The sequence below is a fragment of the Aythya ferina genome (genome assembly GCF_964211825.1).
Source record: "Aythya ferina genome assembly, chromosome: 15".
In the NCBI taxonomy this organism is placed as follows: domain Eukaryota; kingdom Metazoa; phylum Chordata; class Aves; order Anseriformes; family Anatidae; genus Aythya; species Aythya ferina.
Window position 1 is genome coordinate 13,113,129 of NC_140314.1, and position 19,084 is coordinate 13,132,212.

The 19,084-nt window shown below is 50.8% G+C and overlaps 2 protein-coding genes across 2 annotated transcripts in view; both read right to left on the minus strand.

Annotated features, from left to right (window-relative positions):
* The window catches only part of SEC14L5 (SEC14 like lipid binding 5), a 40,125-nt gene extending 38,882 nt beyond the window's left edge, over window positions 1-1,243 (minus strand). Inside the window, exon 1 of the mRNA XM_084536821.1 lies at window positions 1,118-1,243. The gene's annotated coding sequence lies outside the window, so the exon portion shown is untranslated. The remainder of the gene's footprint in view (window positions 1-1,117) is intronic.
* Window positions 1,244-7,187: 5,944 nt separating this feature from the next.
* The window catches only part of LOC311445079 (syntaxin-binding protein 4-like), a 39,836-nt gene continuing 27,939 nt past the window's right edge, over window positions 7,188-19,084 (minus strand). Inside the window, exons 12-22 of the mRNA XM_084536777.1 lie at window positions 17,964-18,061; window positions 15,665-15,761; window positions 14,597-14,724; window positions 13,902-13,994; window positions 13,337-13,402; window positions 12,922-13,110; window positions 12,495-12,611; window positions 11,267-11,316; window positions 10,191-10,321; window positions 8,853-8,910; window positions 7,188-8,055 (exon numbers count right to left, since the gene is read on the minus strand). Of these exons, the coding sequence (XP_084392903.1) occupies window positions 7,950-8,055; window positions 8,853-8,910; window positions 10,191-10,321; window positions 11,267-11,316; window positions 12,495-12,611; window positions 12,922-13,110; window positions 13,337-13,402; window positions 13,902-13,994; window positions 14,597-14,724; window positions 15,665-15,761; window positions 17,964-18,061 (1,133 nt within the window). The 3' untranslated portion in view covers window positions 7,188-7,949. The remainder of the gene's footprint in view (window positions 8,056-8,852; window positions 8,911-10,190; window positions 10,322-11,266; window positions 11,317-12,494; window positions 12,612-12,921; window positions 13,111-13,336; window positions 13,403-13,901; window positions 13,995-14,596; window positions 14,725-15,664; window positions 15,762-17,963; window positions 18,062-19,084) is intronic.

Consider the following 19,084-nt stretch of genomic DNA (forward strand, 5'->3'; position numbering starts at 1 on the left):
ACTTTTATTCTGTTATTTGCAAGGGAAGCATACATGACAGAGTATGGCCAAATGGTTGGCTGGAAATGACAAACTGGGTTTATATATTAAATATATGTAAAGCCCCGAATCAAAGCCCCTGACCCCTGCTTCTCACCAAGGCTATTACGAGGTCATCCAGCTCCTTCCACATTAGGACTGCCTGTTGGATGCTGAAACTCAGCAGCCAGGGACTTCACTAACTTCTCCCAGCTATGGTGGCTTCTTTTCAGGTGGAGAACAACTCAGTAGGGTTGTTGTGGTTGTTTAGTTTTTTGTGTGCGTGTGTGTTGTTTTTCTCGTTGTTGTTGAGGGTTTTGTTTGTTCGCTTTGAAAAAAACCCTGCTGAAAATAGCAAGGGTTCCAGACTTCCTCAAATTGTATTCTTACATGCGAAAGGCAGCCGCAGCACCCAGCTGAGTTGACATTTACGGTTAGAGAAGTGGGGCTCGGTGGGGCTGTAGCCTTTTACCCCCCGCTTCTCGAGCAACACTGCGAGGAAGGCGTGCGTGACACCTCTGTGCCTTGGCTGCCTCTCGCTTCGGTGGGTGCTGTCACCGCACCTTGTACCACAGCGGCTGTGATACGAGACGGCAGCAAGCTGCAGGATGGCTGTGGGAGCTCTTTGGCATGAGAGTAAGTTCTGTCCTTTGCAGCTTGAACCAGGGAAGCAGAACACGGAGCTGTGCTGTGGTACGCTTCCACTGCCTTTTAGAAGTCAGCACCTCCTCGGACAGGACCTCACCTTGCTGCCCCCCTTGCTGCTGCGGGGCCGAAGCCGCACGGGGGCTGCGCACCAGCAGCCTGGGCACCTCGCAGGGCAGCCCGGAGCCCTGCCAGGGGCTACGGCCAAGCACAGGCAAGGCGAGCATCCGAGGCGCACCCGCACGTTGCTCACAGCACACCGAGGAGCGGCACCTTCGGCCGGGCAGGGGCGAAGGGAAGGGATGAGCGGCGGGCGCCCCGCTCCCGGAGCGCTGTGAAGTTGGCCGCCCCCTCCGTGCACGCAGCGGATCCGCTTCGAGCCCGGCACCTCCGCACCTCCCCCCCCCCACCCCAGCGGCCGCCCGGCATCGGCATCGGCATCGCCCCCGCTTACCGGCGGTCCCCCGGCGGTCCCGGCGCTGCCCGCAGCGCTACCGGCCCCGGCTGGCGGCGGCCTCCCGGCCCCGGGCGGGGCTGCGCGGCGGCGGCGGGGCTGCGCCCCTCGGGGCGGCTCCGTGGCCCCGGGGGGGCGGGCGGGGCAGGGCCGGCATCGCGGGGCGGGGCGGGGCGGGCGGCTCCGGGGCTGCCTCCCACCCGCGGGCGGCTGCGGCCCCGCTCCCCGCCCGGCACCGGCACCGAGGGACCGAGCGCGGCCGCGCCCCGGCCCCAGCCCCAGCCCCCGCCTCCCCCTCGCGGCCCCGCCCCGCCGCGCGGCGCCGCAGAGCGCTGTCCATTGTGCTGCGCCCCGCCCCGCCCGTTCGGCCCCGCCCGTTCGGCCCCGCCCGTTCGGCCCCGCCCGTTCGGCCCCGCCCGTTCGGCCCCGCCCGTTCGGCCCCGCCCGTTCGGCCCCGCCCGTTCGGCCCCGCCCGTTCGGCCCCGCCCGTTCGCCGTGGCCCCGGGTTTCTCTTCCCCTCACGCCCCATTAAGGCTCGGGGCTGTGCGGTGCCCAGTGAGGGGTGTGCGCAGGGAGCCTGCCCTGAGCTGAGGGCAGTGGCCGCACGCCGCAGGCTACAGTCACGGTGCTGTGGGGGTGCGTTTGTAGCCTCCCTCATGCCCCAGGGCTGTGTGCTCAGAGCTAACGTCCCCAGGGCTGGTTTTGCCCTGAGTTAAATGGTGCTCAGCCAAGTGCCCGTGGGCTCCGTTCCCACCTCCCAGCCTCTTTTCCTCAGTCGTTGCACACGAGGAGGCGTTCTGCCATGACCCTTGGGGAGGCTGAACACAGTGAGGGGCACCACGTACTGGGGTGCCTCAGGCACAGCACAGCTAGCACGACAGCACGGCACAGGGGTGCTTGTCCCGCCCTGCTCTGCCTGGTGTGGCCTCACCTTGAGCACTGTGTGCAGGGTTGGGCTCCATGATGTGGGAGGGATGTAAAACTGTTAGAGAGTGTCAAAGGAGGGCTAAAACATGGTGAAAGGCCTACAGAGTAAGACCTGTGAGGAGCAGCTGAGGTCCCTGGGTTTGTTCAGCCCAGAGCAGAGCAGGCCGAGGGGAGGCCTCATGGCGGCCTGCAGCTCCCTCACGAGGGGAGCGGAGGGGCAGGCGCTGAGCTCTGCTCTCTGGGGACAGCAACAGGACCCGAGGGGATGGCATGGAGCTGGGACAGGGGAGGGTCAGGCTGGGGGTTAGGGAAAGGTTCTGCACCCAGAGGTGGTCAGGCACTGGGACAGGCTCTCTAGGTCACAGCACTGAGCTGCTGGAGTTCAAGAAGCATTTGGATAGCACTGTCAAACGCTGGGTCTAGTTTTTGGGTGGTCCTGTGTGGAGCCAGGAGTTGGATTCGATGATCCCTGCGTGTCCCTTCCAACTTGGTGCCACGCTGGGATGGCAGCAGCAGCTGCTGAGCAGGCACATGGTCCTGGAGCAGGAGTGCAGGGCACCCAGAAGTGGAGGAGAGGATGTGGGAGACCATCCCAGGAATGTTTTGCACCTTCAGAAACCTCCTTTCAAGATCTCCCAAGGGACCAGCTGACACTTTGCAGATGTTACTAAAAACATCTCATCACATGTTTCTTTTCCTGCCTCCTTATCACTTCTAGCTGTAGAGCATCCCCTTATCTGGGCAGGCATTTCAGGAAGCTGCAGACCTATTTCTGATCAGTAATGTTTCCTGAAGCATTCTACTGTCTCAAGCTGGGGGGACCAGCCTGACACTGCTCTGTAAACAAAGATCCCACAGAGCCCTCAAATGGCAGAAGGCTCTGAAAGCTGCAGCCAGAGCAGCCAGCATCTCCTAGGGGCCTGTGCAGAAGGTCTGGGCATTGAAAGCCACAGAAGTCTTGGATAACTTTATAAAGTTATCCAAGACCTGTGACATCTACCTTCACTTTATGCTTTCATAAAGCTTTCCCATTCAGGATGTCACATGTTCAGAGAAATGGTATTCCTCTTCCACCTCTATTACTGTCAAATTTCCTTAGAGAAAACAGAGGAAACAAACAAACAAAAACCACAAACAAGTAACCAAACAAAAAATCTCCATTATTTCCACCCTCTTTCTACAACACCCCTGCCCATTGCTACTTCGTGGCTTAATAGCAGGGCATGTATGTTCTAGCCATAAAAACAGGTCAAGATTTCGGAGAGTAACTTCCTGCCCTCTCCCCTGCTGGGCAGCCTTAACTAGAATTCTGTTTTTCCAATGTGTGTTTGTCTCCTGGTGCTAGAAGGTCACCTTGGCATTTTGCAGTTTTGGTAGGCTACCTTTCTTCCAACATAGAGGCAAATCTCTGTTGGCATTCCTAAGTGCCCCGAAGCCTCCGCATGCCAGCTTGCCACCCTTTTACCTGCAGGGATGGGCTGTCTGCCTCAAGGGCTGGCATTCAGCCCTCAGTATTTCTCATGGGAGCTGCTCAGATAGAAGTTCTCACCCTCCAGCAGCCCATCCCTGCCAGTCTCTGCGGTTAGAAATAAGAATGTCCCCCAGGAAGGACGTCTGGTCTGTAGATACCGTTCAGCCTCCACTTCTGCCATTACCGAGGGCTTTTCACCACAAATTCTCTCTTCCGCTAAACTTTCCTGCCTCATCTGTGGGAGTAAGTTGGAAAAAAAAACAAACAAAAAAAAAAAAAACAAACAAAAAAAAAACTCAGCAGAAATTCAAATGAGGAGGTGCATTGTGTGAGGAAAAGAAGAATTTGCAGGGATTGTTTGTGGTATTGTTATTCCTATTTACTTTATTATGAAAGCAGCTGGTCTCTGAAGGAGCTGCAAAGGAGGTTTATGGCAGTGGTCTGCCTGGGAGGGGCTGGCTTAGACCACGGGTTACATGCAGGAGAAAGATCATGAAAAAGTGGCATATGACGGACAGCCCAGCCCTTTCTGCATTGGCGCACTAAGTCGCTTTCTAGCCCTCATTCACATGTATTTAACAACCCTTAGAAAATCAGCATTGTTTAAACATTAAAGTGTCTCTTTAAAAATTCAGCAGCGAAGTTCACCTGTTTTTTAGAGCCATATTTACAGCAGCGTGGAAGTGCATCTCCCCTCTCTAGAACTGGGCTTCTGTCCAGCCCGTGTCACTGAATGGAGTGAAAGAGGAGGCTCAGCAGCCTCCAGTGCTGGGCACCACCACGCCAGCCTCCCCAGCGGTGCTCAGAGTCAGCCTTCACCTTGCCGTGGGAAGCACATCTCTGCAGAGATGTCTTTTAGCACTTAGCCTGGCTCTGTTTCACAAAAACCAAGCAGAACTTGGGCATGTTGTTTTTAGAGTCAGCAGAAGTTAACGTCTTGAGGCTTTATACACTAAAAGCACAGATCAGCAGGACATCATAACACACCAGTTTCCAGATCCCTTTGTGCCACAGGGTCAAGCCCCATATTCTGTGGGGCCCTAGGGCTTTTCCTTCCTTATGCCACTCACATAAGCTGATGCTGCCAGCCCCATTTCTGTCTGGTGCAAAACTGGGATGAAATGTGCTGCCCAAGGTCATGCAGTGAGGTGGCAGAGATCACTGGCAGAGATGAAACAGGAGATCTAATGAGCTCCAGTCCAGCACATCTTACAGCAGATTCAGTTACCTTACCCATCAGACTGCAGATAAACGGTGTACTAATGGCTCTCAGCTACATTCACCTTTCAAGATAGTGACTAGGTGGCCAGCTGCCCAACCTCCCCTTTTTCTGTAGCTGTTAAAATAGATGGTCAGATCTAGTTTGGGCTTATTTCATTAGGGAACAAGGGCTCCCAACTGCTGGCCCACCCATGGGTAAGAACTGAACTTCTGCTTAACATAAGAAAAATGCAAAATAAAACCATCACATCAGGGATATTTAACACCCAGAGCTTCCAGAGTAACAGCTGACCCCACTGATATTCTTTAGGTCCATCTTTATGAGTTTATACACTTGCAGTGTATTGAATGTAGTCTGTTAGGCCTATGTACAGGGACAGCTTACATTTCCCCTACTGGTTTATAAAATACTTGCCAGTTTACGTTTTAACCACTCAGTAAGATCTGATACCATGCAGGAATCGTTTTTATCAATACTCCTCCTCACTGTTCGGTCATACTGGTGTCCTCTTCCACAGATACAGCATGCTGTGACTGCAGTAGATCTGCAGAACCTTACACGCAAGTTATAATATTGCAAATGAAGAAAGAATTCAGCTTTCTAAGAGTACCAGACAAGTCCTATGTAAATAAGACGAATCCTGTTTAAATGACATATTCTGTGACTTCCCTTCCTGTGCTTTGTTCCTTTCCATGTTTCCTTTTTGCCTCTTGGTAGCTCTGTGAAGAGGTGTCACCCCACTACTTGCTGAGTTCTGCCTGATCACACTTGCCTAGGAGTAAAGCATGACACAGGTTTGTTATTCTGGGTCACCGAAATCAGCATTACCTCCAGGAGCACAGCTCTCGTCACATCTTAGCTTTCAACATTTCTCTGAAAAGGTAGCAGTTAGCAACAACGCTATTAATAGGAGTTTGGAAAGATTTCTGTGCTTGAAGCAATGGCAAAAGGAACGTGGTGAGTTCAAAGGAAATAATGGAAAGCAGCTAAACTGTATGGCTGCTTTGCCAAGCACACTCGATGCCAGGATCTCTAGTGGCCGATAGGAACATGGGTGACTTCTTTTCCAAAGAGATTGCCAGTAGGCTGTGGACACAGGATTATCTGGGCTTTGTAAAAGGTTAATATCTTCACAGCTCTTTTGCTAGCAGACAGCTGAGGATACACAAAATGCCCTGGGTCAGCTTCACACTGTTCCCAACCTTTGCCATGTGTGAGCATCAACTGAATTATGTTTGGGCTATGTCAGGCTTACCTCTGCAAGGCCAAAACTCAGCACAAAAATTTTATACAAAATCTTCTTTCTTGGGTGATTAAAACATGAATCACTTGACTATGGAAGGAGCATCAAGTACATTCTCTTTCAGACCACAAAACTGAGCCCTGCTGGGACAGGATTGTTCCCACCAGGCTGGGCGGTTCCAGCCCTCAGCTCAATACTCATATTTTGGGAAAATCCCATGATCATTGGGATCAGTAGCAAAATTCCTGTTGAGTTCCACAAAACTAAGGTTAGGCCTAAATAACTCTGTTTTTCCCATAACTTGCTTCTTTCCCACTAGGTTTCTCAGGTGCCGTTGGGTGTATGTAATGACACAACACAGCTGAAGACCTGCTACTTCCGAAAATCTTGTTTGTGCTGTGCTCTGGCAAGCATGGTGAGCAGTGGCTGGAGACATCACCCTGGAACGGAGCCTCCAGCCAAACTTTTGCAGCTTTTGAAGACATGTTGCTATCAGCAGATCAGTATCTGCCACACAAACCCCAGGGGAACTGGAGATGCTTTTCCAGAGACAGGGTAGACCAAACTGGTGAGACTGGGTTTGGCTCTGTGCACCTCTTACCTGTCTTCTTGCAGCTTTGCCCTACCTGTACAGCATGGGATGAGAACAAGGCCGTAGGGGCTGAACCCACAGGTAACACCAGTAATCGCTACCGTTCCACTGAAAAAGAGCACTAGGGAACAAGCTATTAACCACAGGCTATCCTAAAAGATTCATATCCTTTAAAAACATCTCCTTCCTGGGAATATTCTTGTGAATGGTCCAAAGAATTATGTTCCCTTTTAAAAGACGTCCTATAATTTATTTTCTGAAGCATTTCTTCAAAAGATTTAATAAATCATGAGCCATTATATCAAATTTGACCAAAATTTCAGACTAGTTAGTTATGTGACTGTGAGATGCCATCACACAGGTAATGTTTTAGCAGTGAGGTGATAAGAGTATAGTAGATATTAACATTTTAGGCTATAAAGGACCCACATGCCTTGAACTCCCACAAAGGAAAGCTGAAGTAATTGTAAAGAGTCCTGTGTAAGAGCTAGAATGCATCCCATTTTCCTGCAACTTCTAAATGCACTTTGCTGTCAGCTGCCAGAGTAAGAGGGAATTAGAAATGGGTATTCCGCTCAGAGGCACTGGACACAGGGACTGCAATCAGAACCCAGCTCAGAAAGCCAACACCTTGCAATCAGTGTGATCATTTTATTTGCCAGACCTTGTGTTTGCCTCAGATCTCTACCGCATTCTTTGCTAACCACATACAAGCTTGCATCGCACGTATCTAATTTCCAAGTGACGCCGCGGGCCGTTACTGAAGTCTGTTCACTGTGTCCTCTCCGGCGCTGCGGGGAGCGCTCGGTGTTCGGCAGAACGTGGGCACCAGTAGCACGCAGCCGTCTCCAGCAGCTAGCTGGGACGGTGCTTTCCAGTTCAAGCATTGCAGCTGGGATAAGCTATACAAAAAGAATGAAAAGAGAAGTACCTATCCTGAGACAGCTAGGACACTACAGATTAAGCTGCGTTGATTACAGTCACTAAACGTACTTTGGTTTTTTGTATGAAATACCAAAAGGAATCTGAGTCCCTTGGGTAAGTCCATGCTCCTCTTACTACCCAGGATCCAAGCTCTAAAAGGCTGCCAGTGAAATCCAGGCCTGTGTAACCTCTTGAGAATATTTTTTTTCTATAAAGCTGCAAAACCAAGAGTAAATAGCCTTGTACAATAGCTCAGAGGTAGACGCGCAGGGGAGGATGCTGAAAAAGTCTTGGGCGGTTAGTCAGGAAGAATCAGTCTTGCATTAGAAAGCTTGTTTCTCTCTCTGCTTTGCCTGGAAGCTGAAGCACCCATTTTGTGTCCTTGCCATGTCCCAGCGCAGCAGCCGCGTTACGAGCGGTCGCAGATCTGAGCACGAGCAGGTCACGGGAGATCTATGTCGGCTTCTCAGGCAGCTCCTTGGTGGGACTCGGTGACTGCGGCTGGTCAGCCTTGTTCTGGCTCGGAGGGGGGGGCCACGTGGTCTTCTGATGAAGATGGCTGAAACAGAAACGTATGCTTCTGTAAACTGGGGGAGGGATACGGAAGATAACATGAAGACAAGACTTGTCATTGAGTAGAGAAGAGAGGCGGCCATGGATCTCTCATGGCTCTTTGATTGTACTGGCCGTCTGTTTTGCCTGAAAACGCTTTTCCTGACTTGAAATGAAGGCTTGCAAATGTCTGCTTTATAGCTAACAAACCCTGCCTGCAGATTCTAAGGTTCAGTTAAGGCAATCAGCTAAGACAGTGGTCAAGCCTCAAAGGTATACTCTTTCAGCAGATATTTTCAGGGCATGGCTCTGTTAAACATAATTCACTTAAGAGGTTTCAGAAACAATCTTAGAAGACTGGAGACCCAAACAGAGCCATGCTTGTCCCACTCTCCTGGGCTTGGACCTCATGGCATCCTAACACCATGACAAAAAAGTCTAACACATTCATTGAGGATTTTTCCCATGCTGAGAACTCAGTGGTCTTGAAAAGTGCCAGTTAGACAAGCCACAGAACCATAAATTCCCATCTGGCCTGAAGAAAAAAAAATCACACTTTAGAAAACAAAACAAAGATCCACGAATTCACACTGTACTTCATTGTGCTGGGCAGGAAGGCTCTTGCTGTCTAGGAAATGACTTCTTTCTCTGACATGACCATCTGGAGGCCTTGACTAGATTATCTGGTTAAAGGTTGTCAAGCAAAAAATTTGATTAAAAAAATAAAAATAATAAAAAAAAAACCACACACACAGGAATTCTTATTGTGTCAAAATTACAGAGCAAGACAGTTTTGACACCTACTCCTTGTAATTTGGGATTCCTTCAGCAGGCAGGCACTGGTCCCTGTCACATGGCGAAGCTGCAAATGTAAGCACACAACCAAGTGAAGGGTTAGAAAACACACCCAGTGCAAGTATCACTGCTACATTATGATAACATGCATTTAAATAATGCAGACACACTGGAAATGCTGACACATTCATCTATTAGGTTTAATCCTTATAGGCTACAATTATTTTCCTCGTGTCTTGTGCTCTGAGAAGTGGCAACGCTGGACTGCAGCGCAGGAAAGGCCACAGCAGTATGTCTGGGTGATGAATAGCATCAAAGAGTAAAGGCTGGGCATATATTAGGGGTTGTACGTTCATCCTGTGATGAGAAGAAGGAGAAGATAAGCTCTTCTTTTGCAGTGAAAGAGACAAGTGGGGTCGAATAACTGCTGCAAGAAACTCTTATGGGTCACAGAATAGTCTGAGAATCCCAGACTGGGAGGTTATTCATACTGCCATGGATGCTATGTGCCTGATTTCCTCCCATCCACAGCCACGGGAGTGGGAGGCTGCCTAGGCTGATGGATTTGTACACCAAGGAAATGGGGAGATTACCATGCCCCTCTGCTCAGCGCTGCTGCTCTCGTACCTGGATGGTGAATGCAGGTTTGGATCCCCAGTTCAAAGCTATTGAGAAGCTGGATAAGGGCCAGCAAAGGCAGCCCTAGGGCTCATAACCATAAAGGGGAGCTTGGGGAGGGCTGAGGGAGCCTGGCAAAGGGGAGGCTGAACGGCAGTCTTGCACCACCCGCTCCTACTTCAAGGGCAATTACAAAGACGTTGGAGCCAAACTCTTGCTGGCAATGCAGACAACATAACTGGGGGCAACAGCCACAGATCGCACCTTGGGGAGTTCAGACTAGACGTTAGGAAAATCTGTTTCTACATGGAGCATAGTGCAGCTCGGGAACACATTATCCAGAGAGGCTGTCAAGATGCAGCTGGCTAAAAACCACTGTAGATCTAATCTAGTGTGGGTGATGGTCCTACAAGGAGCAGATTTGACTATTGTTCTCCAGCAGTCCCTTTCGTAGCGTTTCTGTGATTCTTTAAAACCATTCCTCTTAGTTTCTCCTGGGTAAATGCCTTTCCTCTGGCCCTTTTGACTCCTTATACCATGAGTCTACTTGTCAGATTCAACTACGAGTTGTATGGGAACATCTCAGCATGAGAGAATTAGGAGGCTTCTTGGGAGGCTTAGCTGGTATAGCAAACAAGTACGGAGGGTGGCAGAAGCTGTAAATAACACTAAGCAAGCATCCTTCAGACTTGCTTGGATTCAGGTTGCTCTAGTTAGTTTAGTGCTTACCATCCTTGTTGGAGAGGATTGGTGCTAGCAGTTCTTTAGCTTCTGACAGCAAGAGGTCAACAAGATCTGAAGATGGAAGAGATGTATCTGAGACTGCGTCTGTTTTATCCTCTTCTGTTTCACTGTTGACTCTTATAAATATGGAAAGTGCCATCAATACTTCTATCATGGAACGGTCATTGAAAATCCTGGCCAGCTTCTTCTGAAGGATACTCTACGTAAATTCTGTGCATTCAGAGGGGAATTGCATCTCGATCTCACGGCATCACTGAAGAGTCTATTTTAGGCACACTTGCATTGTTGTGTTAGACAGAAATATAAGATATACTATCAACGTTTTTTGATTGTTTGTTTGTTTTTAGAATTTCTATTTCTTTTTAGAATTCTTCAAAAATTTTTTTTTCTTTCATTATCACAGAAACAACCATCTTGGAAACCTAACCATTAAAAAAATTGTTTTCCCTTACCATCATTCTTAAAAATCAGCATTTTTTAAGAGTCAAGTCATTATCAACAATACTGTGACTTTTCAACAAATCAACCAATTTTACAAAAACAAACGAAATACCACCAGAGTTCTCACAACAGAGTTCTGATACAGTTTTTGCAAGTGATAGGAGATAGTTTGAAGGGGAGTTCAAAATCCTGAACTTTATTTCTGTAACCAGTCATGTACTTAAGAGTCGTGTTAGTTCTTTGCTTACACTATTAGTTTCTGTAACTGCTGACAAACAAGGCCATGGTCCTAAAGCCAAAGACTGACTTCTAGTAGGAAAAGCAGATGAGTCACAACTCTGCTTCTTTGAAACAGCTTGCTTAGGGGCTCTGCTAACAAGAGCAGCTTAATCAAAGGAGTGCTTCACCTACTCATTCCCCAGAACAGCCTGAAACAGAGGTGAAATGTTCCCAAATACCAATTGACCTGTAGCATCCTGATCATCTTTTCCCAATAGTTTCATTCCCAAAGTGACAGTATTTTTAGAAACTCCAGGCAGGTTATGTGTGAATCACCTTCCCCTGAGAAAGGTCAGGAAAGGAAATGTTCCTGTTTGCAGTTCCCAGAAGCCATCTCCTACCTTTTCTCATCTGGTAAATGACTGGGTGTGCTCAAGACCTTGTGAACGTTCTGCCATAAAAGAAAAAAAAAAGGGGGGGGAAAAAAGGTTTCAAACTTGTAGGAATGAATAATTCCTGAGAACAAACCTCATGGATTTTTGCTGCTGATCAGATTTAATATGACAGTAATCAGCTTCTGCTTATTCATTGCCCTTGAAGCGAATATCTCAAGGCCTTTTGCAACACAGGCAACATGCACAGCCTATGCAAATATACAGACACATCTGAGTTATGCATTTTAATACCAACATTAAAGTATACCAAATGCACCATAAAAATACTCTTCCAAAGAATAGTTTTGCAGGCTACATTTCAGCAACTCCATGGTTTCTGGATTGTACTTGCACATGTAATGTCTCATAATGGTTAGTGAATGCTCAATCACTACTGAGGGGTGTATAAAAAGAAGACATTTTATCCCAGTAGCCAAAATCCTGTGATGTTTGCCCCGGGGACCAAGCCAAATCCATTTGCAAAGTCCAGCCCCAGACTGCATACACCCCAGTGAACACGCCTAGTGCTGCAGGTCTAGAGGCATTTTAATTCTTCCTTCTCTGAGGCAGGGGGCACAGAATCTACACTTCCTTTCTCTCCACTGTTTCCTATTGATCTCAAGATCTCCTGGGACAGGTTACTAGTAGCTGTAGCAGATACCAGAATCCTAGTGCTTCACATGCTGGCCAGTTTACTAACTACATAAGCTTTGTACAGGCAATAAAGTAGAAGAACAGACAATTAAATGGCTAAAGCAATTCTATATGTAATTTTTCAGGAAATCTAGGTGAGGGGAGAGCACCGAAAGAGCAAAACTACTCCTTGAGTTCACATTGGCTGTGCAGAGAAGCAACTGGCCAGCCATACAAAGGGAAGGACAAAATGCACGATTTTGACTGTCGTGTCCAGAGGAGTTCCCGGAGCAGCAGGGAAGGGTCGGTGAGCTGGGGACAGCAGAGCCACAGGGCAAAAGCTGCACCACACTGTTTACATGGCTCATGGGTAAAGGAACATGCATGAGCTTGTTCCCTGGTTTCTCCTAACCAACAGACAGTGCCTTGTTAGCATGAGAAAGAATAAAAATAAATAAATTTCTTGCTTCTGGACCAGGAAATCAGTTGGACTTGCAAAATCCCTGTTAAGGTAAGAGGCCACAGTGCTGCCACCAGCACCAGAGGCAGCTGAGTACATCACCTGCACAAACAGGAGCAGTTTCCTATTGCAGATCTCCAGGCGCTTCCGTGAGACTTCTGATTTCCGTAACTGGCCGTCAGCCAGGGACAACTGTCTTTTCAGTTCCAGGATGTCCTCCTAAGACAGGGCCAGAGAACAGAAAGGAGATGATGACACTCCAGCCTTGGCTTTTGGAAACATCAGCTTATGGCATTTGCTACAAGCAGAAAACCACAGTCCTCTTGGAATGGCCGGTGGTAATTGCACAAATTATAACACATACCCAAAGACTGTGCTGGCCTAGTTGTCATACACAACAAATAACGTATATGCTATGGTCATTTTCACCTTTAAATGAAGGAGATAGAACCCCCAGAAGAAGGGTCAGCAGGGCAGGCTTTTTCCCCTCCCACCGGTCTTTTCTTTGCAGACGCAGGGGTTGCATTACCTCTATTTCAGCCACATGTTTTGCTTTCTTCCCTGCCAGCTGCATCTTCAGTTCTGCAATTTCGGCTTCCAGCAAGTGGATCACTTCCTCGTAGTCCTGCTCTGCGCTGTGAGCCTGCCTCTGCACAACCTCAGCCATCTGCAGCTTGCTGTGCAGCGTTCGGTTCTCGGAGAGGAAGCCCAGGGCTTTCTGGAAGCAGCGAGAAGTTGCGGTGTATGCGCCACGTCCCCCTTGGCCGCCGAGCACCAAACCCACCCCGGCAGCCTCTGTGTCCCAGGGGTGGGTCCCAGCTGGAGGCTGGGACACAGGCAGGAAGAGCCCCCACGGCTCAGCCTTTCCAGGTCAGTGACAGCCCGAGGGTGTTGAATTAAAACCAACATCATGAGACACATCCAACAACCAGCTCTGCACTAACCTGGTTCAGCCGCTGAAGCTCATCTTCCATTGACTTCTTACTGTTTTCCACCTCTTTCAGGAGAGCCTAGGGAAAATATTGTCACCAGATTAGAAGCAACAAGCATCAGGACATCCTCTAGAAGATGCCCTGCTCTTTCAGCTCCTACCCCCAGAGCAATACAGACAGCAGCAGCCACGTGTGCTCTTGCCCTGTTGCCGCAATTGGTGGGCTGCGACCTGCATGTGTGCAGGGTCCCTGCTGCACCCAACCACAGTGCTGGCAGCTGTGCAGTCAGGTGCATCTGTCAGCCATGGGCTTGAATTATTTGCATTATAAGGTGTCACAGCTTTAAATGTACTTCCTCAGTCTCAAAAAAAAAAAATAGTGGCTGCATACTCTTTAAGTTATAAGCTTTTGTTTGAGCTTGAGAGAAAGCTGGAGGTAAGGAGAGGAGTGGGTGGGAGCCTGCTTGGTGCAGAGGAGACCCCTCAGTAAGGACAGGCCACCCCACAGCCTCCCATACGACCAGAGAGTGCCAGCAGAAGGCACCAGCTGAGGGGTCTGCGGGGAGGAGAGGATCCACCTTTAGCCGTCGGACTTCTTGCCGCAGGTCCGTCATCTCCAGCTGCAGCTGCTCCAGCTCCTCGCTGCCATTGCAGCTGAGCGAGTCGAGGGTCTGTGGGGCAGAAGGCAGCATTAGCACCACTCGTGTGCTACCAAAACCATGGGGCTAGATCACAGGTGTACTGCTTTCCATACCCAGAATAACTATTAATCTTGGAAAAGGTGTTGGCATTTTTAGGATTGGAAGGCACACTGAATAATTCAGCTGAAGGATTCCCTCACCCACCAGAATTTCTGCCTCTGATCCCTGACATAGCTGGAATAGCTGTGCTGCCGTGAATTTTCATTTTGAGCCAAGTGAAGTTAGTTGGGATTGATTAATTATGGCTAATTCTCCTGCATCACTCTGAGTGACATAGCCTGTTTCCTTCACATCACCCCATAGGTGGTGGTGTTGCTTTATTAAAACAGAGGACTCTTTTACATAATTTCCTATAATAAGAATGATTAAGGGATCCTTCTCCCTTCTTTGTATAACTCAAGAACAACCAGAACATGAGAATATATCTTTTCCCTTAGAATCCCATGAATTTATGTATCAAGAAAAATAGTGTTCTAAGCAACCCTGCACACCTGCCCCTGCACAGCCCCACAAAAATCTGCTTCCCCCGGGGACGGTGCAGCCAGGTCTGCCTGAGAGCCAGCCCGACTCACCGGGGAGTGAAACGCCGACGTGTCCAGCAGAGTGGCCACCTCATGCTGGGTAAAGAGCACAGAGCTGGAATCCAGGCCGGCCTCATCCAGCTCGTCCTGCATCACGTCCCTGAGCGCTTGGAGGAGATCTGCGAGAAAGAGGTGGCTTTTGCAGGGAGGGGAGAGAAAAGCACTGCTTTTGGGGGAGAAAATGCCATAGGTTTGGGGAAATCCCGACCGACAGGCAGAGCAAGTTTAGAGATACCAAAGAATCTTCTCTCAGTTCTTTGATGGTCCCAGCAAGCTTAAGTAAGCTCACGGAATGATAGAATCACAGAATGCTTTGGGTGGGAAGGGACCTTAAAGCCCATCTGGTTCCAACCCCCTGCCATGGGCAGGGGCACCTCGCAGCACACCAGGTCGCTCAAAGCCCCATCCAGCCTGGCCTCGGGCACTGCCAGGGATGGGGCAGCCACAGCTCCTCTGGGCAGCCTGGGCCAGTGCCTCACCACCCTCATAGGGAAGAATTTCTTCCTAATACCTAATCTAAATGTACCCTCTTTTACTTTAAAGCCATTGCTCCTACATTGCTGATAACCTTTACCAGACCGTTTTTTTTTAAATAGTGAAAAAATGTCAAATTGAAAAAAAATGTACTTCTAAATAACAAAACAAACAAGCAAAAGACAACCTCCCCCACATATTTGCAGTTTTCACTGTTGTTCTCAGAGTTCTGAAATTCCAATCCCTAGCACCATTTCTCTAACCCATGTCACCCACCTGCCTGCTGGCATTTCTCATGTTTTTGACTTAATCCAAATCAATGGCTTCAGCACTGCAGGGGGGTATTAAATGGACAAGTCTGAACATCAGGATTTGTTCCGTATGGAGGAGAGCCTGGTGCAAGGGGCCGCATGGGACACACGCAGCCTGCACCGAGGACGGGAGGTGTTTGTGACTTCCCCTAACTGCCTGTGAGCAGTGCCCAGCAGGGAGCTTCTGGCCGAGCTGCTGCCTTTCAGCAGGTGCCTCTCAGCCATCAGGAAAGCTGCACAACAGCTCAGAGCCTGCTGGCAGCTGCCTGCTCACCTCCATAGGCCACCGTCCCCTGCGAGTCCGTGGTCAAAGTTTGCCGCAGCTGCCTCTTCTTCTCCTCCGTCACCTCCAAACCGAGGTACTGCAGAACCTGCAGCAGGAACAATGAACGTTTAATAAAAATAATAAAAATAACTGCCTGAAAAACACCGCTGGGAAAGCACTGCTGTGGAGTAGAAAGCAATGCTTTCTCCTGGAAGCGACTCTGCAGGCATCACCTGCTGGAGGAGCAGGCTTGGGCTGGACTTCCAGGCTCTCCTTTCCCACAGCTGCACAGAAATGCCTGTTCCTGAAGCCAGGGACACGTTCGTGGCCCTCCAAGAACATTTTGTACAGGCGGCAAACAGATTTGCAGCTATTACAAATGGGCAGGAGCTTTATCAAAGCCTGTGGAGCTGCAGCAATGCTCAGCTGCCAGGAGCTCGGCCTCTCTTCTTTCTGCCCAGGAACCGTGCTTGGGACTGAGCAGATAAAAGCTGTTCACGGGGTATTTCCTGCGGCAACGGGAGACATTCAAACATTTTGTCTCTCACTGCACCTTTTGCTCCCTTACTATGCATGATGCACTGACTTCTGATACGTATCAGCTCAGCCCCTGGGCGCTGCACAGAAGTGGCTAAACCTGTGCAAACGCCACTTGGTGCCGGCGGCAGCAAGGAAAAGGCTTTAAAAGACAATGTCAGGCTCAGCAGAGAACCTGGGAACGGGCCAAAGCTAAAGGTAGAGCTCTTTCTCTCAGCTGCTGCAGGCTGCACCCAAAGCTTCCCCTCGCAGGGGTCCCCCCTGTGTGTCACCCCCCACCCAGGCCCAGGGAAGGGAAGGGAAGGGAAGGGAAGGGAAGGGAAGGGAAGGGAAGGGAAGGGAAGGGAAGGGAAGGGAAGGGAAGGGAAGGGAAGGGAAGGGAAGGGAAGGGAAGGGAAGGGAAGGGAAGGGAAGGGAAGGGAAGGGAAGGGAAGGGAAGGGAAGGGAAGGGAAGGGAAGGGAAGGGAAGGGAAGGGAAGGGAAGGGAAGGGAAGGGAAGGGAACCGCCGCAGGGTGGCAGCAGATGCCCGCCTGTGCCCCGCACCGGGCCGTGGCCGTGCCCCCGCTCCCCCAAAGCCCGCAGCACCCCGGGGTGGGGGTACCCCACGCACCCCACAGCCAGAGCGGGGAGCGCGGCCCCCTGCGGGCGCTCTGCCTTTCCCCGGGGCTTTGGGTGAGCAAGTGGGCAGCTCTGCTCCTGCCCTCGGACGGTGCCCTCGCAGTGAGTTCTCCTCCAAAAGCTGGCAGCCCCGCCTGGAGCCCAGCACTGCGGCCACCCCCGGGAGCCTTCGGCCTCTCCTCTGCCCGAGGTCACCCAGCAGTGAGAGCAGAGCCGGGGGCTGGGGGGCTGCTGCCCCCCCCCCCCCCCCCCCCAAAGCTCCCCGCATACACGGTGCAGCCCCCGGGGCTTCTGAGCTGCCTGCAGCACCCACAGGTGGCCGAGGGGAGCCGTGACTCCCCCAGACACCCCTCGATGCCACGGTGGGGATGTTTCACTACACCCTGTTCTCCCTTTGGAGTTTCTGAGGCTGGACACATCCTCCAGCAAACTCAGCTGAGACTTGGTGATAAACACAGCTTGGGCTCAGATGCGATGCCTCCGTCTCAATGATTAGATGCAGTAACTGCAGTGTGTGAGCAGCGTGATGCCAGGAGGGAAATCAGCGCTCAGGGCACTACACACCAGAGCTCCTGCTGCCCCCAGCACGGCCCGCCCGGACTCGTGGCGAGGAACTGGGCAGCAGCAGGCCCTGCTCGGTGTAGGGCACTGTGCACAAATTAGAGCACCGAGCAAGTGCAGTAGATTTATTCAGCCAGGCTGATTCCCTTGGACTATTTCTATTCAGTTTTGCACTTTGTAATCCCTCCGGAAAGCAAGTGACCCAGTGACCCCAATGCTAATACCTGGCGCTGCCCTCCCACGCTCCACTGAGCCACCGGGGCAAGTGGAAAGGTCTCGACCTGCTCCTGGCTCAGGCCTCCAGCGGGACCCAGCACCCCGGGCTGCCTGCGGGTGCTGCTCCACCAGCGAGACCCCCGGGGGTCCCAGTCTCTTTGTGGGGGCACAGCCACAGCAGGGGCAGTCACAACCCAACAGACAGCCACCCCTGCTGGCGCACAGCCCCCCAGGTCCTTCATCTGGTGAACACGCTGCACATTGCTCCCCAGTGCCCTCCTCCTGGCCTTCCTTGGTGGCCCCGCAGCTCTTCTACAGCAAAAACAAGGCGAGGAGACCGCTGGGGGAGCACCCTGAGGAGAAGAGGCCACTCACCAGGTCCAGCTTGCCGTCCTTGAGGCGGATGTGGGGGTCCAGCGCTACTCTGGGCTTGGTGCCTGCAGCCACCCCCTGGCTGGGGGCTGAAGTGGGCGCTGAAAAGCCAGGAGGAAATATTAATGGAAGAGTACTTGGGTAAAGGAAAGAGGGCAATTTGGGGCAGAATATATCTGCATAAAATACATTTCTGTGCAACAGAGCAAAATCAAAGAGCAGGATTTTTTTAAGTCCGTGCCTGGAAGCCCAAAGCAGGCCACCATGGAAAAGACTGGACACTGGGGGAATGACAAACCCATGCTGAAACTGGGCTTCCTCCTGGCTTAAAATGGGGAGTTTCACCTGGGGACCTAGGAATGCCGAAAGGCCACTGTGGAAATTTCCAGTCAAGTTTTTTGGGGTCTTGGAGTCTGTACTTAAGGTGATCTATTTAAAAGAAAACATAAATCTGCTTCTATCCTGTCTACTTTAATTGATTGAGCAAAACTGAAAGCCACGTAGCAACATCTTAGAAAATACAGCCTTGGCCTTTCACAACACCTGTGGAATAGAGAACTGAAGCATTAAGAGCAATGAGGAAAAACATTGGTGCAAGACTTCTTCCCTCCCTGAGACTGCGAAAAGCCTTGAACCCTTTTCCCCAGCTGTTGGGGCAGATTATTGGGGTAGGAGCTGCATGCACTGCGAGCCACAGAGGGAGCCTGCAACAAGCACAGCTGCAAGGTTTTGGTGAGGGGAGGAAGGGCAGCTGCTGCACGGGCTGAAGGCTGTTACAAGAGGGGAAGAACCAGGTGCTGACAGCTGGCTCCTCCTTGCTGTCGCTGCCCTCAGAGCTCGGTGGTGCAAAGTGCAAATCCCACTGCCATGCCCTGGTGCTTGTGCTCCTCCATCCCTGGAGGAAACCTGCAATTAAGTCACGTCCATAGCAAACTGTGCCATGCCCTGGGAAAAGGACTGGCTCTGGAGGTACGGGACGGCTCCGCTCATCCAGCAGCCACCAGCCCAGCACAATCCCTCCCTCTTTGTGCCAGTGGCACAGGACTGGCCCAAGGATCAACTCCTTTTCCCTGCTTGGGTTCTGCTCTACAGCCTGGGAACCCCAGTCCTGCTGAATGAGCCCG